This window comes from Saccoglossus kowalevskii, chromosome 17, assembly GCF_978046115.1.
Source record: "Saccoglossus kowalevskii chromosome 17, keSacKowa6.1, whole genome shotgun sequence".
In the NCBI taxonomy this organism is placed as follows: domain Eukaryota; kingdom Metazoa; phylum Hemichordata; class Enteropneusta; family Harrimaniidae; genus Saccoglossus; species Saccoglossus kowalevskii.
In genome coordinates this window covers 24,388,088-24,408,206 of record NC_140657.1, presented here as the reverse complement: position 1 = coordinate 24,408,206, position 20,119 = coordinate 24,388,088, and the positions used below count along the sequence as shown (strand labels likewise).

The window sequence follows — 20,119 nt, the reverse complement described above, 5'->3', positions numbered from 1 at the left end:
TATAGAACAGGATTAATTATTAAACCCTTTTCTAATTTCAGCTCCGGCCATCAACTCGTGTGAAATTTATGGTGCTTTGTAATGACCATCTTTCAAAAATGGCTCGACATCAGTGTTGTCCTGGGTGTGGTGTATTCTGTTCTTTGGTAGGTTGTCTTTATGATGCTTCACAGTAAAGATATTCATTGTATATCTCATTGCATATACCGTACTTGACCGCGTTAGCACCCAGGGGCCTCAACTCAGAAAATCTTGATTTTTTAGGGGTGGGCGCTTACCCGAGCACCCCCTTCGAAAAAGAGTGCAAATGAAAAATTTGATTCATCAAGTGACAGATTACGTCTTTGAGGGAAATCAAATTACGAAATTAGTTGAGTCGTCATTGATTTTTACAATGAAGAAACAGAATTGATCATAAAAAATATGCAAATTTTATTACAATATTAATTACATACCACCAGAATTTACGAAATTAAAAACATTTGAGTCTGTTGGAATACAGTCGAAGTCAAAATTGTCATATTATCTCCACTGACGAAGGTGTTGGATCGTACGCAAACTCTCGATGAAAATCACTTTCCGCCATGATGCATTTGCAGATTTCACCTGCAGCGGCGTCCTTTGACTTAATGGGTCAAGTTGGTTATTAACCAATCACAATGCTGTTTTGTACTGACGCCATTCTTCGAAAATTCCCGAAGACTTTCCGGTAACGCAATGCGGAAGTGAATTAACGATGTCGAAGTACGATCTGTTGGAATTGATTTCAGCGAATAAACGACATAGTTTTTCCAAAAAACTAGTAACTAGCCATTTTTGAGAGGTAAACTGTATATGGCATGAAATATTTACCGCATTTTACTTGTATTAACAGGTCATTGTCGAAGCGTAGTTTACACACGGTTACCGGGTTCTACGCATTCACAACATGTTCACAGCGGTCGATATCCACGCTGTATCATATAAAAACGATTACCAAGATTCGTTGCGCAAGACCAAGTTTTAAATTAGTTGCATTTTGAAGGGGTGGGTGCTTGCCCGGGCATGGGCGCTAACGCGGTCGAGTACGGTAATAGAAAACATTCTGGAAACTCTAAATTAAAACTACACGAAAGATGTTGTTTCACATTGGAATGTAAAACACAATAGCCTAGTCAAAACAACACTCACTCCTGACTCACAATCATAAAATCAATAATAAAGTACATACACACTAGTTTCATACAATGAATGTGATTATTAGTCCTAGTTCAGACGGCGTCCGAAAATGGGGACTTTTGCGTGTGTTCAGACCTATATCTTAGAACTATCTAGACCAATAACATTCAAACTTCAAACATACATAATATTATACATATGCACATCATTTTAATATGGTGCGTAGCTTATGGCAATGGACATAAAAAAAACAAAATGGCAACGAGAGCACACTTTAATACACTTGATGAGAAGAATCTGCCACAGTTAAATAAACAGACCTTGATGAAGATGTCTCTTGGATACTTGTAAACATTTATTTTATAGTTTCATGGATCTTGTAATATATAGTGTTACCTCCATCTTCTGACAAGCAGTGCAGGATTTACATTCTATCACTACCATGGTGGTTATTACATTAAAGTCAGTCAGTAAATCAGTAAATTGTTACACAGGGAAGATGCAGTATCAATGAAACATGTATTTTTTTAATATTGTTTTTTGATACTGCATGCTGACAACCAAATTGGATTATAGTTTGTCACAAACCACAAATGTTACTTTTGCAGGACACACAACAGTGTTCATTAGATGCAAAATCACACTACTCATTACATATGCAGTGATTGTTGTACACACCAAAACAATTGAAGCCCTTGCAGAATTTCATTGGTTCGTCTAACAAATACTCGGACTTGTGGTTAATACAAGAATGTTTTTAGTTCCAGATAAGTCATAGTCCAATGTATTTATAAATACACAGTATCAAACAACAATATTAGATCGTCTCAGCCATATTTCAGCTTCAATTTTGAGTGGAAATAATGATATTATGTTTAAATAATTTTGTTTGAACACAGGGTTCTTTTACTATCTGCACTGGGGAAGATTCAGTACACCACCACTTCCACAGGAAATGTATTAGTGAAACTGACGGTACATTATACTGCCCACACTGTGGTGATGACGCCCGTAATGCCAAGGATGTTCGAGTGGTGCCACAGGTTATTTCCGTATCAACATTACCAGATGCAGTCCCAGCTACTTCATTACCCCTGACACCAGGCTCTGCTAGGTTGTCCACACCAATTGTTGCCCCAGGCTTGGTAGGAAATGATTCCATGCTTGCTTCCAATGTGGATCCAAATGCTACAAAACCTGTTGGTAAACGGAAAAGGTTTGTTTGTGTACAGGATTTCTAAAAAAAATTCTCTCTATTCCAAGCTGTTGTACTAGTATTTAATTTATTTCTGCTGACTGCCTGTTAATTAAACCTTCACCAAACACTTACTGATCAAACCTCCATTAAATGTCTACTAGTAATGAATTCATGTCATACCAATGTCAATAATTGATTTGATTTTATTTCACCAATAATTCACCAGCTGTTCAAAGAAACATTTTATTATACATACACTGTACTTTCTCTTTAACAGTAACAATTCCATAAGCTTTAGTCAGCATTTATCACCACCTTGTAGTATGAAGAGAGAGGACTCAGCAGTTAGTCTCTTAGCCAGCTCAGAAACAAAGGCAGATGAAGAACTATCTCAGACTCCTAAAGATAGGTCAGAAATGAACACAGTCTTAGCCTCATCTTGGAAATGTGAGACAGGAAATTGGCTTACAGTTGTCAAAAAGAAAACAGCAAAGAGTCTAAGACTGGCTAGAAGTTTGGCAGCAACACAAGGCAAGCTGCGAGCTGGGAAACATAGGAAAAGGAAACACTTAGCCAGAGGCCACAAAACTATGGCACAGATTAGGGACAAGTTGTTAGCTTTTAGATATAAAACACAAACAAATGATAGAAGGAAAACAAAGACAGTTAATAGTACCAAGGCTCAGGAAAACTTGTCTAAGAAAGAAATAGGTGGAGTTGCATTGAATAACTCATCTAAGAAAGATGCTGGAAGAGTCTTGTTTAATAGCTTAGTCTGCAATCAGTATGTTCCAAGTCAGTATATCGGACGACCAGTAGTTCAAAGTGGTTATAAGCATGTCAGGTAATCTATTCCATTCTATGTAGAATTTCCCAAGTGTTAGATATGCTTCCTTGTTTATAGGTGGAGAAAACATTGGATAGTTTTTGTTGTCCCACTTCCTATCAGCAGTTTTATTGGTCTTTGCACACAATTTCTGACATCGTCTAACAATCTCTAAAGAAGTCAAAACCTGATTTGTTTTGTAGCTTAACCATTTGAGTGTCTTTTGCTTTTCAAAACTTTAAATTAAGGCCTGTAGTCTATGGGAAATCATTCTATTCGGTCCAAAATAAGCTAAACTATGGAAAAACCCAAAATGTTGCACTAAAACTTTGGCAGCAATTGTAAATACCAAATTTTTGACTTGTTGGTGTTAAGTGAGATTAAATGCTATCACAAATTAAGATTCTGAATTAACTTTCACGAATTGAGTAGTATTTTTCAATTATTCCTCACTAAAGGGGCTGAAAAATGAAAATTATAACAAATTTAATATTCTAGTTATACTAACAAAAGATGCTCTATCCTTTAACCTTTTGAGCCAAATTGTTTTATAAATTCACATACTTTTTGACATTTTTTCAAAAAATTTGACCAAGACCTGTAGCCAGTGGGGAAATGATGACCAAAGTTAACAAAGATTTATCAAAAAAAATACATATAATTTTGGCGACAACAAATTTGAAGGGTTAAATCTCATCTGTTTTCACAGCTTAAATAAATGTTATATTAGATGTACACTACTGAATGGATCTACAGTTATTAGGTTGATTATAGATTATTTTGTGTTATAATTTTTCAATCAATCATGTTCAAAAGCATTTATTCTAATAGAAGCAGACTATAGGCATTTTACAGCAAGTCTCAGAAGTATTTGGGCAGCCAATTTGCAAACTCGCTAGCGAATTGGTTAACTGCTTAGGTTTTGGCTAAACAGTTGGCTTTCGAATCTCGCTGGCGCCGTATTGTCAACACACCCACTTACGGCGAATCTATATAACAGTAGGGGACGATTGTCATACTTGAAGAACTAATCAGCGACGGTTTTACAGTTGGGTGGCGATTTCGCTTTCAAATATACCATGGAAAATGTTCTATTTCTTTCTTATCCATGTAGTTTCAAGCAGTGTTCAAGATGGCTACCCCCATATAATATCGGTGAAATAATCGCATTTATCATATTATCACTTGTACGTCAGCTGACTGTGGTTATTTCCAGGCTCAAACCGGGGGCTCAAATTACTCAGGGGAATCTAGACAGTGCCAGGCTGCGTAAAAAGCATTCTATGTCCCCTACTGCGATATAGACTCGCCCTGAGTGGACGCGCTCACAAGTCGGCGCCAGTGAGATTCGAAAGACAATCGTTTAGTCAAAACCCAAGCAGTTAGCCAATTCGCTAGCAAGTTTGCAAATTGGCTGCCCCAATACTTCTGAGACTTGCTGTAAGTGGAAGTTAATATTCTTTTTGCTAATTTGTAAAATTCAACTGTAATTATCAGAAAAAATAGTCAGTGCTAATATAGCATGTAATGCATGAAAATTACAACTTTACAAATGGTCTATAGTGTCATATTTTATGAATTAACAGTTTATATGCATGTAAAAACAGTCACTCTCCATGCGAGTCAGAATGTAAACATTGCTCATTCGGCTTTGCATGTCTGCCATTGCAGCATTAGAACATTTCCATTTCCATTGATGCACATTGGTGCATTCACACTGTGCTAAGCATATTTTTTCAATTTCTATCCGTTTTAATACAAGTATGGAGCCATGCAGATAGACGGTCGGTGATAAAAATATTTTCAACACTTGAAAATATTTGCTTTTTTGTTTCATGCCATATTTGTTTTCATCTATTGCAATGCTTGTTGTCCTGTTTTTGTCACGCAGTCACTTCGTCTGTTTGCTTGCTTAACATGCTTTTCTTGGCCTACAGACAAAGGTTTCACTCAACTCATCGCAATTTTTGTAGCCTCCAGTGCTGTAGTAATAACAGTAGTATTAATAGTAGCGTTCTTAATGCTGATCTCATTCCTGCAAATGAGCTTGCAAGTGATAGTGTGCCCACTGACAGCAATTCTTATCAGTTGTCCAGTCCAAGTGATAGTGATATTAGTCCTAGGTAACGTGCACTGTGCTTTTTAACTTATTATTATGCAAATACTTATTCTCTCAATTAATATGAATATATGATATTTGCTCTATTAGTAGTGTATGCACTTAGGTAAATTGCACAGTTTTTTCTATGGGCAAAATAAGACTTATTTAAACACATTTTCTGTTGAAAGCCTTTACAGACATAGTAAAATCATGGCTTAGTATGTGACTTTTAGTGTAAGTGCACTTTTATTGGATACGTGCTTCTAATAGAGCAAATACAGTATTTTTATCCTGTTCAAATATAATAATTTCTGGGTATTGGTGGTGATGCTAAATATAATACTCTTATGCGTACCACATTTCGTTGAAAACCATTGGATGAATGTAAAAATTTTAAGCATCTTGCAGTGCAAATTTGAAAGAGTTTTACATTGTACATTTGCATTGTACTTGAACATGACAACTGGCAATACAAGAATGTGAATATTTAGCCAATTGTGGTGACCTTCAACATTATCAAACCCATTTGCAAATTGTTTGGAAATTGTTTGATAACTTGCGATTTGTCGTCTTCTCTTAGATTTGATGAATCAGATTACTGTAAAATCACTAATTTTCACTGGGTTTAAATTTCGCTGATTACCATTTCAGGCATATTCAGTGGGTTTTAAATTTTATCATTTAGATAATGTTTTCTATGCTAAATTTTCCACATTCACTGGGTTTTAATTTACCACATTTTCTAGTCAGTGAATAATTATATAAACCCTGTTACAGTAACCCAAACTTTATGACCAACTTTGTTGCATAAGTTCTTATAAACAATCATATTTCAAATATTTCAATTGCATTGTTTTGCACCTGTGGTATCATCCACCCCTATGACAGTTTATTTGAGAATACTATTAAATAAATATTTTCTTCTTTCGACAAGTGTCACTTTTCACAAATTAAACCTATCGTACTTAATATTTTTAATATTTTGTATAGAAAAATGTTGCAAAGACCCTGTACCCAATGGGAAATGGTTGATTTGGTTCAAAATTATCAAGGAAATTATAAAAAGATAGTTAAAATTTGGCAGAATGTTGCAAAAGGTTAATATTCACGCATATTAATTATGTAGCTTTGCTGTGTGTCAATTTGAAAGTCGGTTAATTGTCTTGGACAAATTTAAAAAAAGACTGTCTTTTTTTCCTGACAGGAGTAAAGCTCGGATGTCTGTTCCCCTGAGCTCTCCTGCTCAAGAAGACAAAATAAATACTCTTATGCCACCTAAAAGAGCTGTTTTGCCAAATGGTCAGATTATATCTACTGGTAAGTAGCAAAATGACACAGTAGACCTTTGATTGTTCATTGTGAGATGCTGCGCTATGCAGCGCAAAAACAGGGCGAATAAAGGTCATAGCGTCGTAGTAACGTATTTTGTGGCAGATATTCGATCAGCGTCTTTCATGTGTTACGCGAGATCTTGCAGTGAGCAGAAAATCATTTATTCTCTCTGTATATTAATACTCAAATTATCTGATTTACAAAATATTTCTAAATATTGTAAACATATGAATAAACATGTATACTGTAATATACTTTATTTTAGCTGGAATTAATTTTTGATGAAAAGACTTTTTGGGTGTTTTGTATGGAAATTATTTTCACTGATTTTTTAACCAGTTGAATGTAAAATATAGGGAAAGGGGAATTTGCTGCATTTTATTTTCACTTCAGTGAAAATCATTCATTTCTTCAGTGAAAATAGCAAAATTAATTCCAAGCGAAAATAAAGTATTTTACAGTATATTCTTTAATTATAGTTAACAAAACATACTAAAACACAAAGGCGCATGGGTAGACATGTTATATGTTTTGATTTTCTGTTTATTTCTGTCACCGAAAATGACATATTGTATTTTTTACAGAACATTTTACCAGTGTGTCATCTAGAGAAGTTTTGGAACAAGCTCTCAAAGTCTTAGAAGACGAAAAGTAAGATTTGTAAATTCAACCAACAATTTTTTCTGGTCATTTCTGTGTTTTATCAACCGATTATGTTCTATGGGAATTCATTATATATGCACACACCTAACTTTGAAACAACCCATCATTGCTTGAAACCTTATTTCTGTGCATCATCAACCTATAGTGTACCTACATGTTCTATGTAAAGTCATTATATATGCACCACCTACTTTCAAACAACCCATCATTGCTTGAAACCTTATTTCTGTGGGTCATCAACCTATAGTGTACATGTTCTATGTAAAGTCATTATATATGCACACACCTACTTTGAAACAACCCATCATTGCTTGAAACCTTATCTCTGTGGGTCATCAACCTATAGTGTACATGTTCTATGGGATTTCGTTATATATGCACACACCTACTTTGAACAACCCATCATTGCTTGAAACCTTATCTCTGTGGGTCATCAACCTATAGTGTACATGTTCTATGTAAAGTCATTATATATGCACACACCTACTTTCAAACAACCCATCATTGCTTGAAACCTTATTTTTGTGGGTCATCAACCTATAGTGTACATGTTCTATGTAAAGTCATTATATATGCACACACCTACTTTGAAACAACCCATCATTGCTTGAAACCTTATCTCTGTGGGTCATCAACCCATAGTGTACATGTTCTATGTAAAGTCATTATATATGCACACACCTACTTTGAAACAACGCATCATTGCTTGAAACCTTATTTTTGTGGGTCATCAACCTATAGTGTACATGTTCTATGTAAAGTCATTATATATGCACACACCTACTTTGAAACAACCCATCATTGCTTGAAACCTTATCTCTGTGGGTCATCAACCTATAGTGTACATGTTCTATGTAAAGTCATTATATATGCACACACCTACTTTCAAACAACCCATCATTGCTTGAAACCTTATTTCTGTGGCTCATCAACCTATAGTGTACATGTTCTATGTAAAGTCATTATATATGCACACACCTACTTTGAAACAACCCATCATTGCTTGAAACCTTATCTCTGTGGGTCATCAACCTATAGTGTACATGTTCTATGTAAAGTCATTATATATGCACACACCTAACTTTGAAACAACCCATCATTGCTTGAAACCTTATTTCTGTGGGTCATCAACCTATAGTGTACATGTTCTATGTAAAGTCATTATATATGCACACACCTAACTTTGAAACAACCCATCATTGCTTGAAACCTTATTTCTGTGGATCATCAACCTATAGTGTACATGTTCTATGTAAAGTCATTATATATGCACACACCTACTTTCAAACAACCCATCATTGCTTGAAACCTTATTTCTGTGGCTCATCAACCTATAGTGTACATGTTCTATGTAAAGTCATTATATATGCACACACCTACTTTGAAACAACCCATCATTGCTTGAAACCTTATCTCTGTGGGTCATCAACCTATAGTGTACATGTTCTATGTAAAGTCATTATATATGCACACACCTACTTTGAAACAACCCATCATTGCTTGAAACCTTATTTCTGTGGCTCATCAACCTATAGTGTACATGTTCTATGTAAAGTCATTATATATGCACACACCTACTTTGAAACAACGCATCATTGCTTGAAACCTTAGTTCTGTGGATCATCAACCTATAGTGTACATGTTCTATGTAAAGTCATTATATATGCGCACACTTTGACTGCACAACTTACGCAATTTGTAATCGTTTGATAAAAAATTTAAATTCTGTAACTATTAACAGAGTTGGTATTTATATTTGAAATTGTGAAATTATGTAAGAGCTTCACTTACTTGTACATGTATTTGTTCACAGACCCAAGAAATTGAGATTCTTTCCTAAAAACTTATATATGGCTTCAAAGCATGGTGAACTGGAAAAGGTTCTGTATATGCTAGGTAAATATATTTCTTCATTTGTATTCATGCATATGTACACATTGCAGTTGATTTTATTGATTCAAAATGGCCGACTGTTGGCCATTTTGTTTTAATGAATGATGTTCTGAATCATATCGCTGAGATGCCCTAACTGATCATGTTCAAACTTTTTACACATCATACAATATATTTCAATCCAACTCAAGATTGCCATTTCAATGGTAAAATTCAGTAACTAAAATCAAGTATTTCTGCTATTCCAAAACTCAATCTTGGTAGTGTCTTGATAGATTTCATCTAAATGTATATACACTGGACATTATATGTGCCTTGATGCACGTAATTTTGTTTTCTCATATCCTATTCAAAATGGCCAACTAATTTGGGTTAAACCTGAATAAGTCTAAATGCTATAAAATAAATGATTTATGTGATAGATATTTTTGTGTGATTAAACTGTGATTATGTTTGATTTGACAGCGGAAGGTTTTGATCCAAACTGCAAGTTTGTTGCTTTCAATAATTCCACAGCTTTACATGGAGCCGCTATGAACGGCCATGTTGTCATATTATCTGTAATTCTACAATCCGATGGTAATATTGATTCCATTGATGCTAAAAGTAGAACGCCGTTGGTATGTAATCTTCTGTCGTCACTCTTAAGATTATTCAGCAGACTAGTAGTCAAAATGCTTTCAAATCTTATTCATGTGGTTTTGTTTCTCAGTTATGTCACTGAAAAATTAACCGAATAAATCTGTTTCTGTTATCAAGCTTATGTATTTGTGCAATTCTTGAGTTTAGATGCTAGGCCAGCAAAAACAAACCTCTCCTTTGCCCGACAATACCTGAAAACCTGGCACCATTATCTCTTCATTTAAATTTGATTTTAATATTAAAAAAAACAAATGAAACTGCCTATTCTGCCACAGGTGGTGCCCTTACTGCTCCAACGTCCTCTCAGCAGTGTCTCTTCTTGATGACACTAGGTGATTCAATTGGTAATTATTATTTAAACAAACATTAAGTGCAATACAAAAATCTACAAGGATGTATATTTAGAGAGAGAAAATATCTGCACAGATTAAAAAATAAAATCCTGTAAATAAACTGACAGAAAAACAAAATGAAAAGAGTTCATTATGTACCTCCTTCCTTAACCCTAAACACACACATCCTATTCAATTATATACATCAATCCTTGCACGTATATATACATGTAAGTATTAATATATATTTAAAAAAAAATAGATTATGTTTGAAAAACAAAACTTAATCCAAAACTAAAAAAAATTGCTACGGGTTCTCTATCATCTCTCTTACCAGACAGCCTGCAACCATCAGTTTCTTACTTGTGATTTGGATCAAACTTTTCCAACTTTTTTGAAAGTTTCAAAGCATATTTTAAGAATGATGACAAATGATTTTAACACCTTTGCAGCTGAACTGATAATGACATTTTCCTCTATCTGTACATGTGCTTGCTCTTTTTGACCAGTCAGTGCTGTAACCAAAACAATGATAGCAAATATCTATTTAAAATAACTAACAACATTGTTTTTTTTGTTGTTTTTTTTGTAGATGGAAGCTTGTGAGTTTAATCAAATGGAATGTGTTCAGTATCTAGTAAAGGCTGGTGCTAATATAAACGCCCGGGTGAGAAAAAATAATCATTTCTATTCCTTCTATATCTGAGTTTGAAACTATTGATGATCTTGTTCATTTCAGCAGAAAATATGAAAAAATTTAATAGAAATTGTATTTACTGTGCTGTTGTCTTTGTCGAGCAAAGCTTATCATATGAGTGATTGTCCGTCATCCAGGTCAACTTTTTAGCTCCGCTGTCGACTTTGTCTAGCGGAACTTATCATATGAGTTATTGTCTGTCGGCGTATGTCGTCCGCGTCAACTTTTTACTTTTTGGACTTCTTCTTTAAAACTACTAGCCTGATTGCTTTGATACTTGGTGTATATGTACCTCTGGTAGATCTCACTAAGATTTGTTCATTTCATGATCATATCATTAATTTTTGTGATTATTTTTGTCATTTTTGGTAAAAAGTGATATTCCTCAGCCGAGAGGCTGCTTGTTTCAATAAAAGTTGTAATGACTGACATATTTTTGTTCACAGGAAGATGACGGTATGAGCTGCCTTCATTTAGCAGCAAAGGCCGGCCATTTGGAAGTTGTAAAGTACATTCAGCAAACACACTCCATAGACATCAATATACAGGTACAAAACAAATTTGTTCATGTTTAAAAATACTCTTTTGTGATTTTAATACTAATGTGTAACTACAAATTTAGTTTAGAAAACTTAGTTCTCATTGCTGTATCAGTTAACCTTAGCTGTCCTTTGACCTAGTAGGTCACTGACTAAATAACCAATCAGACAGCTTGTACCATCAATATTAAAAATGGCTGACTCTATTTAAAGTCTTAATTGTAACTTTTGTTTGCAATGTTATAAAAAATTCTCCATACAATAAAATAATGGGTATGTAATTTTACAAAATATTGGTGTTTTTTTTCTTGAAATGATGCTAGATAAACCAATTGAACAATTGAAATGATGGAACTTGTGTTAACCATATCAACTATTTTTTTCAAAATGCCCACACAAATGTATTTCTGTAAAAATTATGTTTGGATCAAGTTTAAAATGATGGATTTGTCTCCTATAAATAAACTGTACAATTATGAAGTTACTTACATAAAATGTTCTCACTAGGATGATGGTGGCTGGACAGCGATGATCTGGGCATCAGAAAATCGACATAAATCAGTTGTGGAGTTTTTACTGGAACATGGTTCAGACCCTCATATTAGAGATAATGTAAGTGTAATTTACTGTCTCATAAATTCCTTACATTATAGTTTTCATACACTGTATTTCATCTTCCATTTGGTTAATATATAATTTGTTTAATATACAATTACTATTACCGATCGATTTCTGATTTTCATTATACTTATTTCAGGAAGAAAATATCAGTCTTCATTGGGCTGTGTACGGAGGATGTGAAGAAATAGCTGAGTTATTTTTAAATGCCAAATGTAATTTACATTGTATCAATGTTCATGGTGATACACCTCTGTAAGTTATCGTCATGACTTCACGAAACGTTGTATACTCCTGTCTTTCAAGCTCCTACTAAGGCTTAAAAAAAAGAATATGTTTCTCGTTTCCGCACACACATCAATTCACCACGTTCAATTACCCTCTGCATAATTTTTAACTATGCGCCTCAAACGTTTTTTTCCCTCTAAGCATTCTAAAATGCGCTTGTACTCGCACTTGTCTCAAGTTTCCCCCATTTTAGTTCAGTATCCAAAAAAAAAAAAAAAAAAACTGCCTCGCCGCAGAGAAACGAGAAACAAGAGAATTTTTTTTCCCTGGCTTAAAGTAAACATTTTTTTTTTAATCTTCAGATCCGTATATCATTCTTTTAAACACAAATTGTTGTGAATACTCTGAGATGGATCATTTCTCTTGTGCAGCACAATAATTTCTGTACTACTATACACATCGACTTGTGTATTGTGTAGTATACTTGGTCCCATGTATAGTGTCATCGTCATATGTCCATTTCTATACAACTATTGATATTAGATTTAATGAATTTTACTGAGATTTGTGTATTGTTCCACAAATCTGTAATGCAAAAGTGGAAATAACATGCCAAAATTGTATAGAGAAATTTACAATTCAAGAACACAAAACAAATGACTAACAATTGAAAAGACATTCTATAAGAATACAAGAACATGTACACCACGCTACATAGTTTCACTGGACATTTTATTCGAAATAAATATGCTGTGAACACACCATAGACTTCCACAACACTCTGTAGTTGAGAATTAGATTATATTGTCATACAATTACATGTAATTAAAAAAAAAAATTAACAAAAATAAAAAAACTTTTGATATCTTTTTTTACGTTTCTTTTTTTTCCCCATCCACAGTCATATTGCTGCTAGAGAAAACCACTATGTATGTGTCGAGTAAGTAATCATCAGTTACTGATACTTCACACTAAGGCCAGACTTTTATTATCCCCCGTCAAGCGTAATTTCTCACGCCCGCCAATTTGTAAGTGCAAGAAATTGCTAAAAAAAACTTATTTTTATCTTCATTTTTGTTCCGCCCGCCGCATAACAATCCCAAGTTGCATTTTCATGGGAGTATCATGATCAAAGTACCAAAGTCTCGCGCAGATGAGAAACAAGATTATACATGGAATAACATTTTATTTCATTTCTTCTCTCTGATCAATGATCTCACACAAATCTAATGGAAAAAAAAGAATTTATTTTATTTTATTTCCGCCCTCGAAAAAAATGCCTTATGAAAACTTGAGAAACAAGGAAGAAAAAAAGTCTGGCCTAAATGTCATTGCTGTGAATAATACGCACCGTGGTCATCTGATTGAATATAATATAACAATTTTATCTTCACAGGTTGCTTTTATCAAGAGGAGCAGATATCAATGCTAAGAACAAAGAAGGAGAAACACCTCTTGACTGTTGTCAACCGAACTCAAAAACTTGGACCTCCTTACAAGTAAACATGAGAATGAAACAAGCAGCAGCAAATAGAAAAAAACGCACAGAAAAAATTTTACATCGGTAAGATTATATACTTACGTAGATATTTAAATATTTGTTTAGTTGTCAAGTATGTGTGGATACTGTACTAGAAGAGACTATCAGCGATGGCCGAGTTATTTTCATTGTATTCTGTATTTGCCATATGAACTAAAAAATGCATTTGTACACTAAATCAATGACTTATTTGAACTTATTTTAAAACTCAAGAAACACTTTCATAAATTGCGCATACACATTAGTGCATACGCTACTTAATAGCACAAATATGGTATTAAAATTAAGTAGATGCAGTGCTTTCGCGAGTTGAATTGTCTATCAATATAAACCAAGCCATTTAATACGCATATAGAATAAAACGAAAATATTATATATTTTGGCAATTTTGTTTCCACATTTTGTTATAATCAAATAAAAAATATAAAAATTTTTACCATCTTCTAGAAATTCTTCATTTTTTTCATTTTGATATGGTTCTAGCTAAATTTTATGCAGACTTATAAGATGTTTCCAGATCACATCATTTTGTTTGAACATCTCATCAAAGTCATTAGCAACAATGTAGATATAGCATGTCCTGTCTACAGTACTGTGAGGATTAAATTGATAGTCATTTGTGAACTGATTATCGATGACCATGAAATATACAGACATAGAGGCACAACACTACTAATTGAATCACTATAGTTGGTAATGCTAACATTGAGTGTAAACCACTACATCAAAAATAATTGCTGAACCAAGCTTCTATCATTTAGGTGTATAATTCAGTTTTTCACAGAATATCCATGAAATTTTGTGATAAATTGCAATGAACTTGACATACTATTTATTCTGCCATTTTGAGCCACATCAATGATACTACTTTTTACATATCAATACTCTTGGGTGATCAAGTAACATATAACACCATTAAAAAAAAAATATGTATTCTGTCACATGGTATAAAGTAGTCCAAAAAATGTAACATGTTTGTATGTTAATTTAACAGAGACATTTCTCGTGGACGAGAAAACATTCCAATTCCCATAGTGAATGGCATTGATGACTGTCTACCTCCGGATGATTTCTTGTATATTACCCAGTGTTGTGAGACGGCACCACTTAGTATTGATATGAATATACGCCATGTTCAGGGATGTCGATGTCAAGATGATTGTCTAACTCTAGGATGTATATGTGCTATTAGTAGCGTGCAATGCTGGTATGAAAAGGTAAACGTTATAACCAACAATTAATCATCTGAACAACCTAATTGTTCCCTTCAAAATGTTGGTTCAACAATTTTAAGGTGAAGTCTGAAATCGAGGACTGACCCACATTCGAAGCCACTTCTCAGACATGCTTTGACTGATCACATTTAAACTAATTGGACATTGTTCTTCTGATAATTGTATTACTATCAGGTGAATGTTATGCTAATTAGGCAATTAGTATGCAAAGAACATTTCTGTTATCTCCAGATCTTGAACACAATGGTTTATTTAGTTAAGTAGTTGACTACCTTGAAGTGCCACTGTTGCATTTGGTGTGGGTCCCACACTACAGTGTCTCAATTTGGATGTTGATATTTTGTATTCCTCACAGTCAACCTTTGTTGGTACATATTTAAGAATGAATGCATTTGAATTATTTTTGTACAAATATTTTTCATGACTTTCATTATAGGATGGAAGATTAACAAAAGATTTTAATGCATTAGAACCGCCATTGTTGTTTGAGTGTAACAGAGCTTGTGGTTGCTGGAACACTTGTAATAATCGTGTTATACAAAATGGCAGTCGCTGTCATCTACAATTGTATCGAACTAACAGAATGGGATGGGGCTTGCGTACAATTAAAGATGTACCTCAGGGAACCTTTGTCTGCGAGTAAGTATAATTTCCTGCAATAAAACATTGCAGACACATTTGCTACATAATGGAAATCCACAGAAATCTTAAAAAATACATAAATAAGTTCATACATTCCATACACACACAAACATTTAGCAAAAATACACAGAAATTCATTCACATACACATTGTACATTGAAATTCATTCAAATACACGCAAAAGCATAGAAATCTATACAAATACACACAAGTACATTGAAATCCATCCAATTACATGTAAATACATTGAAATCCATACAAATATACACAAATACATAGAAATCCATTCAAATACACGCAAATACATTGAAATCCATACAAATACAAGCAAATACATTGAAATCCATACAAATACAAGCAAATACATTGAAATCCATACAAATACAATTAAATACATATAAATACAAGCAAATACATGCTAAAAATGCTAAAAATAAACCTGGTGAATATTTCTCTTACTAAACAGAAATACACATATCCCATACAAATACAAACAAACACAACTGTAGATGCAAATAAGCCTGAATCCATACAGCTTGCCACTTGACTTTGCCGTAGGTATTACTGTAAAATCTATATTAGAAGCTGCATTCCTAATACAAGCCATGTCCCTTTTTCTAAACAATTGACAGCCAAAATTCACGATTTCACATACATGTATGCTCCAATAAAAGCTGCATCCCCTCTGTTGCATTACACAATTGTAATAGAAGCCGCGGCATTGATTCCAGATTTTACAGTACTTGATATATGTTTTTAAAATGATTGATTGTGTTTATTTGTCAATCCTGATATTTTCTGTTATTATTAGATATATAGGAGAAATTATATCTGATGAAGAGGCTGACAGAAGACAAGATGATTCTTATTTGTTTGACTTAGAAAACAGGGTATGTACTAAATCCTTTTATTGAACAGTTTTGTAACTGTCGATCTAATTGTGTTATTTTTCACATTGAATATGATCTATAACACCAACTTTGATTGGTGGAGATTTATTTCCAGTTCTGTTTATGCTGTATTGCCATTTCTCCTGGATAACCCTTAGAACAGTTTTTCTTCTACATGTGTGCCTTATTTTCATGAAATTCTCTCAGTTACCTATTCAGGTTTCTCAGAAAAATTGGGTACTCTGAGAATTTCTTTTTATCTTTTTCTGTATTATATATATTCAAATTTACCCAATTCAAGGTGATTCTCAGGATGAAATCACAATATTTCGACGATATACGTAGTAAGCACATTATGTGTTGATGCCCCACATTTTTCAGGTCTACTATTGTATTTTTACACACATTGTGATATCGAACACATACAGTCAGGTGAATACTAACACATATGTTCTCCATATTCTTTTTTTATAGGAGGGAGAAATTTTTTGTTTAGATGCTCGTCACTATGGTAACATAAGCCGGTTTATCAACCATTTATGTGATCCCAACCTGGTGCCCGTCCGGTTCTTTGTTGATCACCAGGATTTAAGATTTCCAAGAATAGCTTTCTTCACTTCTAGAGATGTGAAAGCATATGAAGAGTTGGGGTATGTATCGGGGTTGCTACAAACATGATACCATTTATTTTTACATACATAACATGTATCTCAATAGTGAAAAAAAACCATATGGTACAGGTTTTCACTCTTTTATATCATCAACTGTGTAAACCTTTCCTGTTTTCAAGCAACACTTTAGTTTTTTAGCTCCGCTGTCGACTTTGTCGAGCACAGCTTATCATATGAGTGATTGTCTGTCGTCCTGCGTCCATCGTCCGTGTCAATGTTTTACTTATTCGACTTCTTGAAAACTACAAGCCTGAATGCTTTGATACTTGGTGTATATGTACCTTGGGTAGACCTCTCTCAGATTTGTTCATTTCATGATCATATCTTCAATTCTCTAATTTTGGTGAATATTCTGTCATTTTTGGTAAAAAGTGATAATTTTCGACTTCTTGTTAAAAACCGCAAGTCCAATTGCTTTGATATTACATATATAGGTACTACATGTGGATCTCTCGCAGATTTGTTCATTTTGTAATGATATCTTCAATTCTCTAATTTTGATATTACATATGTAGGTGTACTACATGTAGACCTCTCTCAGATTTGTTCATTTTGTAATGATATTTTCAATTCTCTAATTTTGGTGAATATTTTTGTCATTTTTGGTAAAAAGTGATATTTTTGACTTCTCGTTAAAAACCGCAAGTCCAATTGCTTTGATATTGCATATATACATGTAGGTACTACATGGGGATCTCTCTCAGATTTGTTCAATTCATGATGATATCTTTAATTTTCTAATTTTGGTGAATATTTTTGTCATTTTTGGTAAAAAGTGATATTTTCTTCTTGTTAAAAACCACAATCATTTATGGTGAAAAATGATATTTTTGAATTCTTGTTGAAAACAGCAAGTCCCATTGCATTGATACTATGCATATTGTTCATTTTCTAATGATATCTTCTGTTCTTTAATTGAAATGTGCATTTATACTAACAGCGGAGCTATCTCAGCCGAGAGGCTGCTTGTTTTAAATTGTAAGGTTATTTGGTTGGACATTTAATGGTCTTAAATATAAAATAAACAACAAGAACTGTTCATTGCTAAATGCTTATTCATTGTAATACTAGTATCACATTACCACATTTTCCACCACAGGAAATAAATACTAGTATTACTATGCTGATACTAAAACTTTTCATGAAACTAATGTTAGTGCTCATAATTAATGAAACCCAAATCAAAACTTTCTTTTTTTGTTTGTTTTTACAGATTTGATTATGGTGATAAGTTCTGGAGTGTCAAAGGGAAATATTTTTCATGTCAATGTGGATCCGAAGCATGTAAACACTCAATAACGCTGTTCAATAGCTGATGAACTGGAAGAGTTGTTATACATTTCAACAAATTATGTCTGGAATAATAGATGAATTTTAAATTTTGCAATTTTGCAATATATTGAGCAGTTTTTAACTCTTTGAATGCCATAGTCAAATTTCGCTACCTTTTAAAAAAAAATTGCCTGCATAATTTTTAAAATGTTTTCTCAACATTTTTATCAAGATCTTGAGCCAATAAGAAATGTTCATTTGATCTAAAGTTAACAGATACTAGAAAAAAAGAGAAAAATGATGTGTTGATGTGTTTTGTTTTGTTTTTTACCTTCCGTGTGCAGTTAATGTGCATGTGTATGGTGTGTGTGTGTGTGTGTGTGTGTCTGTTCCACTGATATCACAAGAACCACTCATTGAATGTCAATGAAACTTGGTACATAGCTTCTCTGTGGTAATTCACATACAGTACCTGATTATTTTAGGTTTGAAATCCATGCATATTAAATACCTAATTTACATAAAGATATAAATATATCTTAAAAACAACTCAGATTACAAAAAAATCTTGCTATATAAGTGCTATGGTGTAATCTGCAGATTTGATTAAATTTGGGTTGAAGTACATGCATATTAATTAGTACCTAATTTGCATAATTAAACAAAATTTCTGATATCAACCACCCAACAGATTTTTTTGGAACTTGGTACATACTAGATTCTCTTGGATAATGCACAGACCCGATTAATTTTTGGTTTAAATTTATGCAAATTATGTAATTTGCATAATATTTTGCCAACCACACAACAGATTTTACTGAATTGATGTTCAGAGTTCATCAGCATTCGTGATTAGTTTAGGTTTAAAAATCATGCATATTAATTATCTGATTTACATAATACAATTTAGCTGTTTTACATCCTAATAATTGGACATTGCAAAGCATACATTAGTATTTATCTCCTGTTCATTAATTGGGTAACTTTCTGATAATGGTGCTCTTGGATAAAAGCAGACTATAAACCACTAACAGATTTAAATGCTGCAGCAAACTTAGTGTGGCATGGCATTCAAAGAGACAAATAATTGTAATTTTGTTCCATTTTTAATTGTTTTACCCGTTTAATTGTATTTTTTTAATCAATAGCAATGGACTTGCCAGAATTTGTCATTCTTGTATATGGAGATCTGTTTAACATTGATGGTTGGTCTTCATTTTTTTAGTTACAATGTTGGATCGCTGCCATTTTCTATATGTTGGAGATAACTCTTGTGATGACAAAATAAAGAAAAATGTCTCTAGAAAAGTTGTCTCTGTAAATTAGTCTGCAAATGCTTAAAGCAGAGCGTTCATATGCACAGGAATTGAGTGAAGCGGCAATTAAGAGCAAATGCTAAAAATACACAGATGGCTCCTCTCCCTGCTTTTATGTCAGTGCTTTTTGAATATCTATTACCAAAAATCCGAATACTACATTTCAAATATCTATCAGATATTGTTCTACAGACTTAATTTTACTATGATTAAGAATTGCAAACCCCAAACTTCAATTTACTTTGCTAATCTGTGCATGAGGTTTACCATGTAAGCGTGAAGTTGGAACACGTCTGGCAGGCTTTTTGTCACAGATATTGGTTTGC

At 33.4% G+C, this 20,119-nt stretch overlaps 1 protein-coding gene across 2 annotated transcripts; it reads left to right on the top strand.

Annotated features, from left to right (window-relative positions):
* The first annotated feature begins 46 nt into the window (after window positions 1-46).
* Window positions 47-19,785, top strand: LOC100367207 (histone-lysine N-methyltransferase EHMT1-like). Of its 2 annotated transcripts, XM_085491782.1 has the most exons (17): window positions 47-146; window positions 2,058-2,374; window positions 6,488-6,600; window positions 7,200-7,266; window positions 9,092-9,174; window positions 9,637-9,791; window positions 10,738-10,812; window positions 11,289-11,390; window positions 11,889-11,993; window positions 12,139-12,254; window positions 13,129-13,167; window positions 13,624-13,791; window positions 14,762-14,984; window positions 15,439-15,641; window positions 16,456-16,534; window positions 17,009-17,184; window positions 18,419-19,785. In XM_085491782.1, exons 1-17 carry the CDS (start codon window positions 69-71, stop codon window positions 18,519-18,521), a joined length of 2,202 nt encoding a protein of 733 aa, XP_085347908.1. In that variant the 5' UTR covers window positions 47-68; the 3' UTR covers window positions 18,522-19,785. The 2 variants fall into 2 exon arrangements, with proteins under 2 accessions (XP_085347908.1, XP_085347909.1); XM_085491783.1 differs by lacking the exons at window positions 47-146; window positions 2,058-2,374 and adding an exon at window positions 4,995-5,305.
* The last annotated feature ends 334 nt before the right edge of the window (window positions 19,786-20,119 follow it).

Bases quoted from the DNA above. Each gene is read 5' to 3' on its own strand.
- LOC100367207 (XM_085491782.1), top strand. From the start codon at position 69: ATGGTGCTTTGTAATGACCATCTTTCAAAAATGGCTCGACATCAGTGT. The intron at 147-2,057 runs GTAGGTTGTCTT...GTTTGAACACAG, and splicing joins GTGGTGTATTCTGTTCTTTG to GGTTCTTTTACTATCTGCAC. The intron at 11,994-12,138 runs GTAAGTGTAATT...TACTTATTTCAG, and splicing joins ACCCTCATATTAGAGATAAT to GAAGAAAATATCAGTCTTCA.